Here is an 18824-nt window from a genome sequence, read left to right as displayed (position 1 = left end):
AGCTTCTAACTGATGGTAAGTTTATGCAATTTTATAACTTTATTTAATAACATTTAAACAACTATTTAAAAAAATTAACCACCCACCAGGATTGCTGCAATCATTGTTACAAAGTAGGGTGGAGATGATGGATTTTCTTCAACTTGGCGTATATACGCTTGCGGAGCGTTTCTGTAAGTCAATGTAAATTGATATGATTCGCTTTGTTTGCTGTTAGCTTTAGGATAAGAACAAGAAACTCTCCAAAAATTCAAGAAAATTTTTGTCCAAAAACCAAAGTTCCAAAAACCAAACTAATATTGAGAAAGATACAAAAATGCTAGCATCCGTTTGATGATCATGGGACGATCATACTCAACCTCCATTAGGGGTCAAGATATCTTGCGCCATTCAAAACACCCCTCAGTATTACAGGATTTATACACAAAATTGACGCATTTTTTCCGAGGAATTTTGAGAAGGATAATGCTGACCAGGGATATTTAGTTCGGTGAGCAAATTAGACGCTTCAAACACTGATGGGTTCATCATGCCATTCGAATGATACCGGATGCCCTAGAATTTAACGTATCTTCATGCTTTCCACATGGACAAGAGGATATGACTCATTATTGTACCAGGAACGCCTGAATTATTACTGGCGGATGACTCTATTCTGTGCAGCGATGGTGTTTAAACGTCCTCCAATAATTAGTCTGGGGTTATGGATTAGTAGATGACTGCGCTACCAAACAGATCAAGCCCGCGAAGAGCTTGTAGTGCAAATAACTATTTAATCAAAGCTATTTTCTTGTTGACAGGTTTTCCAGAAAATTGCCAAAAATGTACAAATTGCATGACCAAACCAGTAAAACAGGTGAAATTTTAATTACAAAAACCCGTATTTTCTCGATGGCCCATAGTCCGCAATTCAAATTACAAGTACCCAAACGCTCACGGTAAACGCATCGCCCAAAACGTTTCCTCCCAAACGTCAAACGTCAATCAAAACAAGCCAGCAACAAACACACTCAAACGCTGCGTATCCTAGGAAGGACTGCACCTGACACCCAAGGGAATTGGAAGAAACTCCTTGAAACGGGAAGGATGGTCAAAGACTCGCGAACGTCTCCAAGAAGGAGGGCAATGTAGTGCGCTCCGGACCGTGGTTGAACGGCGAAGTGGTTCAGCGTAATATGTGTGCATTGTTTACACGATTCTGGTGAAATATAGTGGCGGCCAGTGAGAAAAGTGCCGTGTACTAGCTTTCAGAAGGATATCCGAAACGGGTACGGTCACGTTTTTGGGAGCTGTTAATCGAAGAAGGAAGTTAATCCAAGTGAGAAGAAACGACGACGGTCTACGGGGGCAGTTCGTTTGAAGAAGAGCAATCTGCCTACTTCGATCACATTTCCTGGAGCTCTAGCTAAAACGTGCCGAGCGTTGGTGGCGTTGGAATGGCAGGCGACTTTTCGGGCTGCACAGCGCGGAAGAAAAATCGGGCCCAATCCATCGAGTACAATCCGGTCAAGACGGATGGCAGTGGTGAAAATTCGAAACAACCCACGAACCCGCTGACCACCCGGAGCGGACTGCGGGTGTACAAGATAGTGATCCTGGGTGACGGAGGCGTCGGGAAATCGGGTAAGCAATCGGAATCGGCGGAACATGGAACAGCCATTCGATAAAGGTTGATTGCTTTCGACCGAATACGACTCCCTGGCTGTGTGTTGACCGTATGCTTCATGGCAGTTTTCCTTCGAGACGTGTTAAAAAAGCATTAAAAAAAATTCTCTCCCGCTACATAAGGTGGGCGTTAAGGCGCAAACACCGCCAACGCACGCATTTGTTTACGGGGGAGATTAACGAGTGACGTGAATAGTATTATCGATCCACTCTGGCCTGGCACTTGCACTCGCCCTTCGTGCCCGGTTCCAACTGTTGAGCGAGACACAACAACATTTGTCATCGTTAGATGCCAGCCGTTAGAGACGGACACCACCACCACGTCCATGGAACATGGACCGGGCAAAGGAAAAGGTTACGCTAGAATGGTGCTCTTTTCGGGTTCAGCGTTTTTCCAGCCCTTTTGCCCACGCCACCGGGAAAAGCGTATGCCCGTAAATACACACGCACGCACGCACATACATACCTTTTGTTTACCCTTCGATCTGATGAACGGCTGACACGGAGTTTGGCGACGTGCGTCATCGATGATATCGCTCCGTTTCCGTCCTGTGCCTAGACACGCAGGGTGGAAGGCGACTTTTTTTCTTGCTTGCCGCTTAAAATAGCTAACCTGTTAACCTGTTTGTTCCGTTTCGGGCATGCCCTGCTCATTATTTACAGCCGTTACCCTTCAGTTCGTCAGCCACAGCTTCCTGGACTATCATGATCCGACGATTGAGGACTCGTACCAGCAGCAGGCCGTTATCGATGGAGAAGCCGCCCTGCTGGACATACTGGATACGGCCGGACAGGTGGAATTTACGGCCATGCGTGATCAGTATATGCGGTGCGGGGAAGGTTTCATCATCTGCTACTCGGTTACCGATCGGCACAGCTTTCAGGAAGCTTCCGAGTACCGGAAGCTGATTGCCCGTGTACGGCTAACGGAAGACATTCCGCTGGTGCTGGTGGCTAACAAGCTCGATTTGCAGTCGCAGCGGAAGGTTACGACGGAGGAGGGCAAAACGCTGGCCAAGCAGTTCGGGTGTCCGTTCTATGAAACGTCGGCCGCCCTAAGACACTACATCGATGAGGCGTTTTTCTCGCTGGTGCGTGAGATACGGCGAAAGGAGGAACAACGGGTAAGCTGAGCCTTTTTTTTATAATTCGTCTTCTTCTCTCATGGCTTAACGAGCTCTTAAGGTCATCTCTCTGCCATTTCTGGCTTACTAGACTTAATGATACTGCATAGTTGGATAGTCTCACTACTGGGGGATGGCCCGGATGGGATTTGAACCCATAAAATGCGTTCAAACCATCAACCCATAAATGCGTTAATGATCACCCATCCCCGTGATCTATAAAATGCGGTACAAACTGATCGCAAGGAAAATTAAGGCAAAAATATCAGTATTATTCCACTCTCGAATCTAACGTCTGATGAAGCAAATGAAGTAGCTGCCGAATTTAGGCAAAAAAATTAATTAAACTGGAAATGACTATCAGACCCACAGACTGCACGAATGGATAACGACTCCCATCTAGCCTGTCCTCTCGTAAGCAGTATTATAGATATCTTTCCAAACAATTCTCCCAAAATCACCTGACATTCAGGGTCGCTAGAGTAAACCATTCCCTCAGCATTTTTTTTAAATTTAAAACATCAATATCCTACTGTATTGCAGGTTCAGAATAAATGTTTGTTATGTATCGCTTTTTAATGTTTGACTCTCTCTCTCCCTCTCTCTCTCCTCTACTAATCCTTCCAAATCCACCTCTTGTAGGCACTGAACGGTGGTTCCAGCTCGGAAAAGATACACCCAAGGCGGCGCAGTCGCTGGTGGCGGTTACGGTCAATATTTGCACTCGTCTTTAGACGCCGCCGAAATGCTACCGGTATCAATCAATAGGTGGCACAACACGGGCTAACCCCGGGCTTGTGTGCAGTCAGCCAATGAGTCATACGTTGCTGTTACTGGCGTTACTGGGTTGATTGTAAATCGGCACGTTTTATGGTGTTCAGTTCGTATAGGTCTCCCATCGTCCCAACGAGCTATGCGTTGTACGTTTCGTTTACTTGCTGCTGGTTGTTGTTGGATTCCTTTTTCTAAGGTGCTTCTATTCAACGATAAAAAAGGAGAAAAATTCTACTTATCTCACGTTGTTTCGCTTTCAAAGCAAATGGATAGCAGAGATTGAACCAACATAAAGAATCAAAATCCTTACAGAACTGTAAGATAAGATGCGCACAGAGCTCTAGAGAGCTCAATAGCAAGATGAGCAGATGCTATTGGTCCCGTTTTAAATGGATAGTGTATAATTGATTTTAAATATCGTTTAACTGGCATTAGAAGACGCTAAACAAACCATTGTCTTTTTAGAGCAGTATTCATCTGACAGTAGTACATTAGCGTTAACACAAGTCAACGAATCTTTAAAAAACGTTCCAACCTGCAATTAAGTTAGTGGAATTAGCTTTCCTTCCCCGTATCGTTTACGATGCACTACGGCAAGTCTCGAGGGATGTAGCAGTACCGGAAGTTGGGCAGAAGGAAGGTTAAAGGTCGCACCTAGTGCAGTAGAAGATCGTGCATAGAATGCGTAGCGTGTATAATAGGCATTAGGTCATCCTTAGGTTATTGTCTCTCAAATCATACCATCCTATGGTAGTGTTCTCGTCATCAACACTTCACTTCGCCACCCCACTATCGCATGTACGTTTAAATCAAACCAAAAACTAAGCTCCAAACAGGTACACGAGTACTACAGCAAAACACTGAAACTAAACCAAAACTTATCAAACTAAAATATCTGTGATGTATGCCAAAAAAACCTAAACAAAACGATGGAACTATCAAACCTAATTCCTTTTCTTTGGTACAAATACTAATTTTCATATTACGTCTATTTCATTACTTTATATTTCGTATTTTTTAAATATTAAGTATAATTTAAAAACTGCACGCAACTCGATGCAAACCAAAATTCCCAAAATTACACCACAATGTTACAAAAAAAAAAAAACTGCAGAAAACTGTACGCAAATAGAGCAAAAGTATTCAAACAGGGTTAAATAATATTATATTTGTATTAGAAATATCATCATACAGCAGCCTATACAGGTCCAAGACACAACCTTACTGTAAGATTTCTAGTCCGCCATAGCAAAGGGTGAGGTGCGAGAGCGAGAGAGTGTTTTGAGGTTCAAAAACGGGTTCATTGTTTTAAAATGTGAAATATTATATCGTAGACAAGAGTTAAGGACTTGGTCTTGAAAGGGGAAGATTTAAATCACTAAGTCCCGTGTTAAAAAAAATATTTATCCAAACATTTTCGTAAACTCGAGTAATTTTTATTTATCATGAAGCTTCAAACCGAGTTTCAACTACTTTTAATTATTTTATAACTTTCCTTTCTATTTGCAACGTTGAAATGATGCACAATGATACTCACTGGCAACGTTTTTAAAAACCAAAGATTGATCCTTCGTGAAAACGACAAACAAACCAGCGAAAAACCCCTCCCCGGGCACATACCAGAGATACAATCGAAAGCAATAGCAATGGTAATCGTACGTAACGCATATGTTATATCTATATACACCCGAATATTGTGCTAAAAAAATCGAATTGTCAACATGTAGACTGTAGAAGAAGTTCTTCCTCCCACCACCACCAGCCCCATCAGACCGACACCCAACCCCCCCCCCCCCCATCACAGTCTTAGCCACACAGTCGTATCGTGCAGCTGTTTAGAGCTGTCGCGTTGTACAAACTCCCAACCTTAGGTGTAATTAAGTGCACCGGAAAGAACCAATTACCTAGTGTGACACTCGCAATAGCGATGCGTAGCGCATCGTCCCGTATAAGTAGTTTGGAGGGTAGGCCAACCAACACCAACCCGCTGAAACAAAACATGCAAGAAGAAGACCAATGAAGTATATCTACCCAGGGTGCGACAGAGGAATAAATGGGGCACTGTTAAGGTTATTCCATAAATGAACTACGGAAAAAAGCAATATTACCAACGTTTTGCGGATGCATTCCAAAGGATCTTACTTAGTTATTCAATTATCCAGCGCCTTCGTCTGGTAATCGATTATCTTGGTCGTTCTGGCGGACGCATCAACGCCATCACTCCATCTCAGTCTCAGTCAGATTTCCTAAAAGGACTTCACGGGCTGGGTCGTCCGGTGTCATTCTCATGACATGACCGGGACCCACCGGAGCCTGGCGAGTTTAATTCGCTGCACGCCTCCATTGTCTGCCCACACATACGCGGCTAAAGGGGGTTTCGTCAGTTTTGGACAGAGTCCAAGTCTCAGAGGCGTTGTTTGAGTACTGGGACTTGTTATGTACAGGGTTCTTTCAGGGGATCTTTCAAAATTACACTATTTGTCTGCCATGTATGGCAATGCAATTTTCAAGACGACGCGCCGGATGGTAGAATACTTCTTTCGAAGTAGCCAGAAGCCTCGTGAATTTTACCATATGTTTGGCTTGAAACTTAAGCTTGAGCTGCCTTTTGAAGGACATCCTCCAATTCATTTATGTAAAATCAAATAAAATGTTTGGTAACTAGAGATTAATATCCTGAGCAGTGATTCGTCCAAGAACTGGAATATCAATTTCTGTCCTGAAGTAATGTTCCACTATTGCACCTGAAGTTGCCTGAAAGTCTTCCTTGATAATTCTTCTTTCGGATTGTCGCAGTTTTTTGCTGGACAATAACATCCTAACTTTTGCTGATAAGCTCCTTCGGGTCATTGGGTGTCCCAATGACATCCCAAACGTTTGCTCTGAGCGCTAACTCACAGCTTCTAAGGGTAGTCACCTTACACAAGTAGAGAGTGAATTGTCCCAATTGTCCTGTCGCACGTTTTGTAGATTAGAAGATTGACAACTGAAAGAACCTCAGTCCATTGGAATCTAACGGGTTTCTGCAAGTTTCTTGTTTAAGTTAGAGCTTATCTAGTTCGCCATAGTCACCGTTTCTTTCCTTCAGGACAATCGATTGCGTACCGTTCCCATCATCTATTGTATACTTTCATTACCCAATACAATAATTGATCCCAGCGAGCGACAATAATTCAAAATCCCTATATTTGCCACCCACCAACCACTTACATTTCAGTTAGCTTTTAGCACGCTTTGTCTGAAATTGAATTAAGTTTTGTATAAAAAAAGAACAAAGAATTGCTAGAACATGAAACACGCAACATTGAAAAAACTGGTGATAAACAAACATTTGTTATAAACAGCAGCAAAATGGCGATGAAATCAAGAGTTCTAAACGTACTGTTTTTTGGAAAGCAAATTGTTAAGCAGAGCAAAGCAAAGAAAGGAGGACGTAGAGGAGCTACATACATATTAGTGAGAACGCATACACCGAGCAGGATAGAAAGATATCATCATCACCAAAAGATAGATTGGGAGACTAGTCCCGGAAGGGTAGAAGAGAAAATGGCTGACTTTGTTAACGAAGGCAAATGTTATTGTATCAACAGCACAAGCGGTATTGATAGTAGTCATGATTCCAGTTTGAAACCATCTCATATCCACGCTCATGGACGCACGGAAGGAATAAGGTAATATATACAGGTCGCCAATACTGCCAGACCGGGATTGATGGTGGAGGAGATAGGACGCATCTCGCAACCAGCAACATTCCCCCAAAGCTCATGAGCACATTTGAAACCGAAAACAATTGTTGGATGTTGGTGATTCCAGGCATTTCCTGCAGAGGAAGTTTCCAGACAAGAGTGTGAAGTAGGCAGGTGATCCAAATTTACTTCCGTAGAAGAGAAAATTGTTCTGGGGGGAAAAACGAGTGTTAAGAAATTGGACCCAAACAATAAATATTAAGCAGAAGCATGTGTAATGTGGAGTTGTGTTCCTGTCGTTTCAATTGATTAAAATTAATTTCCGTGTCCTGCAATTCCTGCATAAGAGTAGTGACTTTAATACGATGTTCAAAGACAAGACCTGGACCTGGTTAGTAGGTCTGAGAGGAGTCGAAGCTGTCGATATCCAAGTAGCCTCAGTCTTAACTTCAAGAAAACGTGCCCTTTCGTGATCGATTTCCTTCTCTCTCTCTCTTCTTCTTCTCTTCTAACACCTCTTAAGGTCTTCCCTTCCATTTGTGGCTAACTAGACTCAATGATACCACGTAGTTGGATAGTTAGCCCTCACTGTCCAGATTGGATTTGAACCCCGGTCCTGCCTTTTGAAGACGTTTGAAGGCGTTGTTGTCGCCTCTACCACCAGCCTTCCCTTATGAAGTTCCAAAATTCCAAGCCTACTACTACCTCGGATCAGTCGGCAAGCAACCTCTCAACAGCGTCAGCATAAAGTGTCTCTTTGAAGATTTGAAGATGACAATTTCTCCTGAAGAGATTTGAATTTCGCTTTTCTTTTAAATTACTTTCACGCAAACAATACGGCTTAGGCCTTCTTCCAAGACGGGGGTTTATTTGCGATGCACATGATCTACCGACTTAACGGTCAATTCAAATCGCTTACGTAGCTTCGCGCCTTTTTTCCCTTGCCAAACTGTCGCGATCAACTGTCACTTTGATTTGTTTTGGCTACACACGGCGTACCGAATGCCGCGGCTTTCTGCGAAGCAAACAGAAGCAGCATTTCTTTCCAGCAGGATGGAGTTTTATCAGCTACTACCAAAGATTGTGAGTAAAAAGGGCGCATGTTTTCGAGTGTTACTTTAAAGGATTAAATGTTGATTAACTGCAGGAGCTGCATGCCCATCTGAACGGATCGCTCAGCAACAGTACGCTGAGTGAGCTGCGTAAGTTGAAGTACGGCAAGGAGGTTCCGACCGGGATCGACGACTGCTTTTACAAAATATTGAACGGAGAATCGCTCACCCTGGAAGAGTAAGTGGTACCATCGTGGAGCTGGCACGAGGATTGAGAAGGTTTATTAATATATTTCTACCAATCCTTCAAGATGTTTCAAAAAGTTTCAATATGCGCACGATTTGACCGATCGCCGGGACACGCTGGAACGTGCGACTCAGCGTGTGATTGAAGATTTTGCCAAAGACAACGTGATCTACCTAGAGCTCCGGACGACACCAAAAGCCACCGCCCAGATGTCGAAGCGGGAATACCTATCAACGGTGCTGGAAGTGATCAGGTAAGTTGGGAGTATTACATTCACCCTCGCATTCCCACAACTCATCTTTTTTCCCAGTAAAACGCCAGTAAATCAACCGGCAATCATGGTTAAACTGTTACCCTCAATCGACCGCTCCAAGGGTGTGCTGGAAGCGATGGAAAATGTTAAACTTGTCATCGAACTAGACACCCTCTACCCCGGCACGATGGTTGGCTTCGATTTGAGTGGCAATCCGTTCGGCACAAAATTTGTCGACTTTATCCCCGCGTTAAAGGCGGCACGGGAGCATGGCTTCCGTTTGGCTTTACACTGTGGCGAGTTTGAGGATGTGCAGGAGGTGAAGGAGATGCTTGCGCTGGGTGTGGACCGTATCGGACATGGGACGTTCATAGAAGGTAAGAAGTGTAGTATCTACAGCAAATTATCTTTTTTTTTATTATAATTTACACTCTATTCTATTCAATCAACAGGGGAGAATCTTGCCTACGCTAGCGAACATAAAATACCATTCGAATGTTGCCTGACGAGCAATGTAAAATGCAAAACCGTTCCTTCCTACGATGATCATCACGTGGCTAAATTGCTAAAAATGAAACAACCCGTCTGTGTTTGTGTAAGTACGCAGTGGTTGATAACAATTCAATGCTTTATTGAATACCATAATTTCAGACGGATGATTTCGGCGTGTTCGAGACGAGCCTATCGCAAGAGCTACAGATATGTGCCAAAACATTCGATTTGTCCAATGCGCAGATAGTGGAGCTGCAGCGAAATGCTGTCGAGTATACGTTCGCTACCGAGCAGGAGAAAAAGGAACTGCGCCTCAAAATTGACCAATTCTTCGAGGCCCAAACCGCATGTAAGCCATAATAAAATTATTGGTTTGTTAGGGTTGTGTTAAGGGTGAATGATGAAAAGTAAAATCTCATGGAATAAAATAAAATACAAATTCGAATTTGTATAAGCTGAAATGAGCCAGTTTTTCAACAGAAGAAGACACACTGATGAAACAAACAAAGTGTTTTAATATTACCTGAGTTACAAAGTTTTTTAAAAGAAGAATATCACTAAAGTTTTAATTGTTTAGGTAAAAGCTATCATGTACGTTTTGTACAAAATTTAAATGCTAATATTTTGGAAAGAATGCTTCACAGCTCTTACCATCCATCGTTACAGATCAAATTCCCCCTAACAGTTTTGAGGGGTTTCCTTTATTTTTATTATGTTTCTTCTATTTTACTTTTAATAAAAAAATTCTTAATATATTTTTTAAAATAATCTTTCATTGTTATTGAAAGCAAAATTTAATTTAATCAAGCTATTCGCAAACTAAATTTTTAAAATCGTGATGTTCACCGATTCGTTTCCCTTTAGCAATGCTATAATGCTTGCCATAAAATAAAATTTATAGCAAGCTAATGTTGCACGCTAGTTGAATGTTGCCTGCTGCTTAGCGCGAAAATCATAGGAGATGTTAAATGAAATTATACATTGAAAGGGTCCAATTTTTCCCTTTTCTTTTCCTTTTTTCCTTTAATTTTCTTTAATTAGGAACCATAAACTCAATATTCAGTGAACCATAATGTATTGAAAAGTGGAAGAGAGGCGAACAATTTACTTGGTTAACACCACAAGGACTTATTTAATTAATGAGTTGAAAAATATTCTCAGCAAACTGATTTTAATACATTGAGCTACATTTTTTGCTAAGTTTGAAAAGACATTTTGAGTACAGCAATAGCACATTTAATTTCGACCAACTTTAATTGAAACATTTCCCAACTCTCATTACTGCACTCCACTAATCAGCCATTAAAGGTTTAGAGAATGCAATAACAAAATACAGACAAAAAGACAATCATTCCCATTTTCATCGCTCTTCCATTCCTCCTCCACCACCACCACCATCATTATCGCCCGTTCTGTGGGTGCGGGCGATCGACTGACGTGAAATGGTACATAATCGGTATCGTGATTAATGATTCGAAAGATGAATTACATCTCATCAGCATCAAATATAAATAAATACGGAGCGCGCGAACGAGACTCGCTCCGTTGCTCCGTTGTCTGCCTGCAGATCTAGGCGCTAGTGCTAGCAACCTTCCCATTTCCAAGGTTCGCCCGGTTCCCGGCTTTACCGATACACGAAAAAGGATACTGGGAAGGTTGCCCGGGAAAATCGTTCTCAGAACCTCATTTACGAATTGTGGAGCATTGCGGCGCGCATCGCATTCGATTGGGGCTTCGTTGGTGCGTTGGGCGTAGGGCGAGAAGGTGGTGAGGTATTGGAGTGTACGGAGCAGGATGAGAACTAGCGATTTACAGTGCACTGCAATTTTTTTTTTGCTTCCGCGTGTAATGAAGATAGAATCTTGTGCTTACACTAATTGTTAGGGATAGTTAGGTTACCAAGGCAAGATTTGTCGGAAGCAGTTTCTGAATGTATGGAACTGTATCTAAGGAATCAAATCGAGTTGCTGGTAAAATTTGAAATATTTTTTATTATCACTGTTTAGATTGTCTGGTGTTCTGTAAGGCACACATACATTAAAGATCTTCACACTGCAACATGTGGTATATTCTTTCTGCCGTGCGGAGATGATTTACGATAATACGATAAACAATGACTCAGATTTTAGCAACGAAACGTGACCCTTTAATACAGTCCGATAACGGCTGAAACGAGTTGCTTCAAATTGGCTCGAACGAAATTACTCCACTCACTGTCTTTTCCTTGGGTTGTTCTTCTTCTTCTTTCTTGGCCTAACGACCTCTTAGGTCATGCCTGCCATTTTTGGCTTATTAGACTTATTGTTACCGCATAGTTGGATAGTCCATCGTCACTATGAGGAAACTTGCACCCAGATGAGACTTGAAACCCGGTCCTGCCGTGTGAAGACCGGGACCGCTGTCACATCTAACACCGGGCCTCTCCTCGGTTGGGTTAAAGTCCCTAGGAAATAGGCTCGTTGCAGTTATCAGAAGAAAAAGGGACATAAATGCACGAAGGCTATTCTCAAAAATAGGTCATCATGGCCCTCGTTGCTCAATAGAGCATCAGCAACTGATTGCGATCGAGCACCGAAGGTCTCTCATTTGGCTTGTTCAATTGGATATTAGGTCCATCAGTCAGGTGTTTTAGAACATTTATCTAAACAATTACAGTTGAAGCATTCATCTCTTTTCGTCATTTTAGGATTTTCTTCTTGTTTTCTTGGCACTACAACCTTGAAAGGTCAGCTCTGCGTACGAGGAGCCGGTCCGGATGGGATTTGAACCCCGGTCCTGCCATGTGAAGACCGGCTCCGTTATCGCCTCGGCCACCGGAGGACCGCCCCAAATGACAGCTTCAAAAATAATTATTATTTTCCTGCTTATCTTATCCGAGTAGCATAGCTGGCGCAAAAAATTGTTCCTCACTGTAACCGTTCGCTCCGTTCAATTCATTCGTATCGTGTGTCTTTACCTCCGCTTCAACGACGGGTATTAGCGTAGCGTTGGACGAAAATTAATGCGCGCGCCCAGCAAAAGAACTAGCGCAAAACCTAGAGCAAAGACAACCCGAACCATCATCAGTATCATCAGGAAGACTATGCGGTACGTGAGAGAAGTAACCACATTGGATTGATGGACATTATTGGCAAGCATTTGCAGGTGGTTCGCTTGCGGGGAAAACAATTTCATCATGTAAGTTAGCTTAACTTAATCGGACACATTTATTGGAAGTAGTCGTTCAATGCCTTTTAAAAGAAGCATCTTTTTAGTAGAACACGTTCAGTATTTCTTCCCGCACTGAACTAACTTCCCAGCGCAGCCCTCAACCCAAGGAAAGCAATTAATGGTTTCGCACGATAAATTACCCGATCGATCGGTGGATAGGCGAGCGAGCACCGAATAGATCGATTCCATTTTGCCATGAAACGTCGGCACGTCATTTGGCTTTGGTCGGAGAAAATCAATTAGTGAGATAAATGATAAGTCAAATTAACGAAAGAGAGAGAGAGAGCAGGAGAGAAGCATCCACCACCATCGCCACCCCCATCAGCAGCAGCGGCATTTGCATAATGATGAATGGGCGCTTTCGTTGGATGCTGGGGGATGAGCCAGTGTCAATGGGAAAGGAAGCCGCCATTCAGCAAGCGAATCGTTGCAAAATGCAATTTCTCAGTGCAGATTTTTCTCTGGCAGTTGCTAGAAACGTTTCCATACAGAGAAATTCCTGGTTTTATAACAATAATTGCTTGCTTTATTCGGTACAACTAAACTACATCACGCATAAAAGCACCTTCTTCATCATTTCACTGTGGGCTGTGAGTTGGATAGAACAGCAAAATCCGGACACGTGTCCGCACTTTTGGATTTCCCGCCGGTGATGGGAAGCAAGCTTTACGACCACGGCTGCTCGAAATCGTAAAACTTTGCTCACCCAAGGATTAACACCGATTTCCCCATGACGCAACCTTCTACGTGTTCTACGCGAAACAGATTAGTGCTTTCATTTAATGCAATCAATTGGCAGTTTGCTGGGTGCTGGGAAATTGGGGAAAACTAGTACTGTTCGGGGGGCAACTTTTACGATCCGGAGTTCATTAGGGCAGAAGATTGGACAATTGTTGTTGAAGGTTAGAAATGGCTTGCTAGCTTATACAAAAAGAAGTTTAGGGAAATGAAATTGTTTGTACGAGTAGGAATGAAGTGCTATTAACGATATTATATAAAGTTTTGTTATCATATCATTTATCAGAACTCAATCGGGGCTAAACCGAATCTTACAGGATTGCAGGGGCCGAGGATTGGCTTACGGAGTTAAGTTAAGTGGTTACAACTATATTAACCTGAATGAGTAAACACATTGCATTCTGAAGTGTTAGTGCTAAGGAAAAGAATATTTTTTAAATTATGTTTGTCAAATAATTGATTTACTTGGTGACGTTGAACCGAAAGGTCCAACCTTTCAATGACCCTGACACAAATATTCAGTAAAATCGCGCTAAGGGCACTGTGTGATGTAGCTTGGAGAGTTCTAATATTCTTAAGCTAATTAGGAATTAGAACTCAGACCTTGAAAACAACTCCATTAGAATATGTCTACTGGGGGTTGTAACACGATCGTGATGATCTACTATCATCCAGGATAATCGGATGCGAATTCTAATGCAAAATAACGATCGCCCTATGTGCCTTGTGGAACGATTCCTTCCATATCGTTCACTTTGGGGAATAAGAACCATGTGCCTGTAGCTTGTTGGCGCTTAAAGCATCTCCAACGTTCAAGAAGCAAGGATTGGAGGACTCTTCCAACTTAAAGTGCTTGCATGGGGCCACGTAGAGTCATTTTGTGGATCTCGCGTGGATCGGTTTAGTATTAAAATCGACAGATAGGCATCTGTTTTTAACTGCTTCAAAACATAACTTCTAGAATTTATCAAGTTTACTAGGACCTCCTTAATACAAGTGGAAGTGGATACAAGATCCACTACCTAGGGCTATTACCTAAAATGACGAAGGTTGTGTGTATTGTTCTCCACACTTTATCGTACACAGGAGATATTTTTTTGGTGAATCTTGAGTAGTCCACTGACCTTCAAATTGTTCATAATATCGCCAAGAGTCCTCTGAATATAATCTTATTTTGATAATAAGTTAGGTTAGGCATCAAAATCGGGGCTCAAGTTCGGTCCGGTGGCCAAGGTGACAACGGCGCCGGTCCTCACACGGCAGGAGCGGGCTTCAAATCCCACCCAGACCGCCTCGCCGTACGCAGGACTCACTATCCAGCTAGGAATAAAATAACGTTACCGAAAGGCAGGCCGAGACCTTTCGAGGTTGTGCCAAGGAAGAAGAAGGACTCAAAATGTTGCACTTTTGTTGAATGTTGAAACGCGAGTTGTTGGATGTTGTAACCCTTAATCATACTTTACTGGGAGAATAAAAAAACTCACAATATTCGATTTGCTTCATGATCCCTTGCCGCGGTTTGACGACCTATCAGACGACGAAATAGAAGAAGTAAAATCTATATTACCCATAAAAAAATCCAAAATGTCTTACAGAAGCCATTATCCCACATTTTCTAAACAAAGATCGTCCTAATGAAGCTTATGGAAAAATTGAATCTATAATATGGCGCAATATGACTCTTCAGATACAATCCCTCGATCGATTTTGTCGCTTCGATGATGCACAAGAAAGGACGAAATAGTTCATCCATAAATCCTAAGCCACACACGGACAGCCAGCAGGGTGAGATCAACGAATGGCAAAGGATCTGTCAATGATCCAATACAAAAAAGGGACGCACACACTCGTCCTGCGCACATTTGCATACACTTACGCCGGCCAAAAAACACACACAAAGAGTCTCGAATTAGAGAATGAATAGGGACAGCAAAAAAAACAAAGCCAAAACATGGCAAGGAAAAACATTGGGCCAAAGCTAACAGGATGCGACCGTTCGTCGTCGGCGTGATGGAAAGAAAATTTACTAAACCTAAGAAAAAGTGAAATAGAGAGATCGGAGCGATCGAAGCCAAAAACATGTGGCACACATCTTGCCGCTGCCGATACTTCGTCGGTCTTTGACGCCCGCTCGATTCGTGCTTGCTTTCGAATAAATCCATCCTTAACCGGTGTCCTGCCGAGTGTGCGTGTGTGTGCGGGTCAAATAAAATCCATTCCCAATGGGAGGAAAAAAAAGGTTTTCCACGGAATTACGAAGGAACTGGGACGATGGGATATGCACATCTTGCAAGGCCACATCGTAACTTGATCGTGGTACACTACTGCACATTGCCCATTGCAACGGCGTTATGTGCATCGCTTCGCCACGATTGCTATATCAAAATCAAGTAGCCCTGCTGGAGTGCGCATGTACTCTCGGACCGATCTCTTCCATCTCTTTTACACTGGGTAAGGGAAAAATGGCAGTGACGCTGCTGGCGTACAGAATGGCAGACAGAGGGTGCAATGAATAATTACAATGATTTTACAGCAGAAACGCGCGCCGAACGGAAAGATAAACATTCAAATGCGCCAAACGGTGGTGGTAGAATCTCATTTTCAACCACCCTTTTGCATGATGTGAGACGTTTGCTCGATAGTCATCTCGCTCTGTTCGGCAGGTGAGTAAGCGTGATGGAAAATTTCCATCGGCTGTATCGTTATTTCCATCCGATTAACAATGTTTCCATCTCATCTTTTGGGGATAAAAATGTGAGAAAGCAATAATAAAATTTAGATACTAAACTATAAATAATAATTAAAATACTTTAATCTCTTTACAAGGCGTATCAAATTAATGCAGATTGTATCGTCCGTTCGCCATTCACTCGATGAGAAACACGCTACCTCACGAATGAATCTTCTCGCTCGGTGAGCTCATTTCATTGATGAGTGAGCAGCACGCACACTGGCACACGATTTATAATACGCCTTCTTTTTTTACAAGTACAAAGGGGTGGAAAACGTGCGTGTTTATGGTGGTGTGCGTGCGTGTGTGATCTCACTGGATGGAAAATGTAATTGCGTTGGGTGTTTTATAAAGTTCTGTTTCGCGCTGAAACTACTAAATTAAGTTATGAAGGAAAATTTGTTCATAAAACGATTTTTTATTTTTTTAATAAAGGAATAGGAATAGGAAAGTATGAAATGAAAGTAAAAAATATGCAAAATTTAAATGTTTTTATATTCAATTTAATATTGTCTAGATATTTCCGTTGATGAAAACTCGCTTTTACTAATTCTATCAGCATTATAGGTTTTTAACTAAAATTAATGTAACATTTGTTATAAATTTGTAAACCGAGTAAGTCCGAGATAAGACATATAATTAGGAGGAAATGCCTACAAAAAAATGTCTGTAAACTCTCAGTGAAGAATCAGTGTAGCTTAGCAGGTTGGTCTTTAATAATTATTATAAATAAATAAATTAATACAAACTTGATAAATATATCAAGGAATAAATAAAGGAGCTTATAAATAATTATTCTATATTAAAACATAATAGAATAAAAAAATTAATTTAAATTTAATTTATTTCTCTGAAATTAATTTTCCCTCAACATTTTTCCACTTTTTACAGTTTTTCATCTCGGAGGAACATTCAAAGAAAAGGTAACGAAATTGCCCAATCCATCCCAATATAATCTGCCCGTGTGTAACGGCCCTTAGCGTTGTTGTTGGTGCTGAGGGTCTCACTCACCCCGATGAGGCGAGGACCAGTCGGAAGAACCACCATTCACGGAAGCAGTCGTGACGGCCGGCGCCGCCGTGTGTTCGCATTTCATTTCAGTGTGTTCGTTCGCAGTCGGGTTGGTTGCATCGTATCGCTGAAGCGGCCGCCAAACAATGTAACGATCGATCGATCGATCTCGCTACGACACTGTTTATCAATACGCACGCGTGCCCGTGTACGCAACACCTGCCCCATCTGTGTGTGTGTGTGTGTGTGAGGAGGCGCATAGTATCCACGTCCTAGTCCGTCCTAGTAGTGATCGCGTTGTTGTCCCTTCCGTGTGGGCCTATCTGGGGGGGTTGTTGTTGTTGTTGCCGCACTATTGTTGAACTAGAAAGTGAGAGGTGAGGTGGTGGTGGTGGTGGGGGTTGGTAGGACGACGGAACGACGAATTGGTCGCGGGTCGCGTGTACCCTTTGACGTGCGTTCATTCATTCATTCGTTGCCGGTCCCCGCGTGTGCGTTCGCGAATGTGTCGCCCGTTCGCTCAATAGTCGCGTTTTGCGTGCAAAACAGGGGTGGAAAATTGCATTGTGAAAAATCGCCGAGTGTAGTGAGATACCGGTGTGATAATAAACAAAAACGAATAATACATTTGAGAGTGCATTTCGCCAACATACACTCGCAACCGCTCCAGACGCCTGGTGATCGCATCCGGAAAGCAACTTTTGGCATGTCGTGTGTGCGTGTGCGTTGATGACCAGGTGACATCAAGTGTGTGTGTTTGTGGCTCATTTGTGTTTCTCCAACTCTTTTCAGTTCGTGTTTTGAACATCGTTTAAGAAAAGCTGTTGTCGACCGACACACACGAGAGTGAAAGTGCGTGAATTCTATTTTTGGTGATCAACAACGGTGCGGATGTTTCCATCTATGGCAAATGCTTTAGGAAAAGATTAAAGGAAAAGCGTGATCGGTTAATTAAAAACATATTGAAAACTATAGTGAGTGAGTGTGTGCGTGTGTGTCGGGGATAGCTGTGATTGCATTAGTTACTGTTTAAATGCATAATACAGTACTGTGATATGAAGTAAAGCCAAATCGTCCTCTGTGTTTATTGAAGCGGAATGGTGTTAAATTAGTGCAACTGACATTTACATACTGGTGACTCGGTGAAAATCTCAACTGAAAATCATAAGGTAAGGTCTCATAGCCATATTAACAGCTCAAATTCTTGTGCTGGTGCAGTACACAAAAAGCACGGTGCATTTCCTTCCTGGCGTTTGCCTTATCCCGGGAAAGATCATTTAATCGATGAATATTCTTCCCTTTATTTAAGCTTACAACTCGGCCTAATGCAATCTTAATTTATTGGCATTTATTTATTAGTTAAATGCTTTTTTTTTTGTAATTACGTACGAGGTAGCCAATAAACCTCGAGAGGTCTCTTCCTGCCATTGCCTGGCTTCCTGGGACTTGATTTTATCCGTAGCTAGGATAGTACAGGGAGGCGATCTGAATGGGATTTGAACTCCGGTCCGGTTGTGTCAAGACCGGAAATTATTAATATAACCACTCCTACAATTAAATTCCGGATTCCGGATCCTTATTATAAGGACAAAGTGGTTAGTTCCCCCAAATCGCTTTCATATTTTGAACATTTAAGGGAACATGAATGCCATGAAAACGCTGTTTTGGCGTTATCAAATAAATGGCTCGATGACTAACCAGTTTAATTAATCTTTTTAAACGTTAAGCTTTAGTTGATTCTCTAAGACATTGTGGTGGACAAAACAAACATATTATTCATATTCCTGCTTCTGTCTGATCGATCTTATAACCTGTGTTATTTACATACACTGAGTGTTTCA

At 42.3% G+C, this 18824-nt stretch overlaps 3 protein-coding genes across 3 annotated transcripts in view; all 3 read left to right on the top strand.

The window, feature by feature from the left end:
- The first annotated feature begins 997 nt into the window (after positions 1-997).
- On the top strand, positions 998-7533 carry LOC118511548 (GTP-binding protein Rit2). The gene is made up of 3 exons (XM_036054757.1): positions 998-1623; positions 2329-2789; positions 3432-7533. The coding sequence occupies exons 1-3, from the start codon at positions 1437-1439 to the stop codon at positions 3555-3557; spliced, it is 774 nt and encodes a 257-aa protein (XP_035910650.1). The 5' UTR covers positions 998-1436; the 3' UTR covers positions 3558-7533.
- A 683-nt stretch (positions 7534-8216) lies between these two features.
- On the top strand, positions 8217-9706 carry LOC118511547 (adenosine deaminase-like protein). Its single transcript, XM_036054755.1, has 6 exons — positions 8217-8332; positions 8397-8539; positions 8613-8801; positions 8859-9178; positions 9254-9396; positions 9453-9706. Exons 1-6 carry the CDS (start codon positions 8252-8254, stop codon positions 9651-9653), a joined length of 1077 nt encoding a protein of 358 aa, XP_035910648.1. The 5' UTR covers positions 8217-8251; the 3' UTR covers positions 9654-9706.
- A 7655-nt stretch (positions 9707-17361) lies between these two features.
- Positions 17362-18824, top strand: part of LOC118511541 (protein dead ringer-like) — a 110559-nt gene continuing 109096 nt past the window's right edge. The window contains exon 1 of the mRNA XM_036054746.1: positions 17362-18152. The gene's annotated coding sequence lies outside the window, so the exon portion shown is untranslated. The remainder of the gene's footprint in view (positions 18153-18824) is intronic.

Source organism: Anopheles stephensi, chromosome 3, assembly GCF_013141755.1.
Source record: "Anopheles stephensi strain Indian chromosome 3, UCI_ANSTEP_V1.0, whole genome shotgun sequence".
In the NCBI taxonomy this organism is placed as follows: domain Eukaryota; kingdom Metazoa; phylum Arthropoda; class Insecta; order Diptera; family Culicidae; genus Anopheles; species Anopheles stephensi.
The sequence above is the reverse complement of the archived record's forward strand: the minus strand, read 5'-3'. Positions and strand labels throughout refer to the sequence as shown.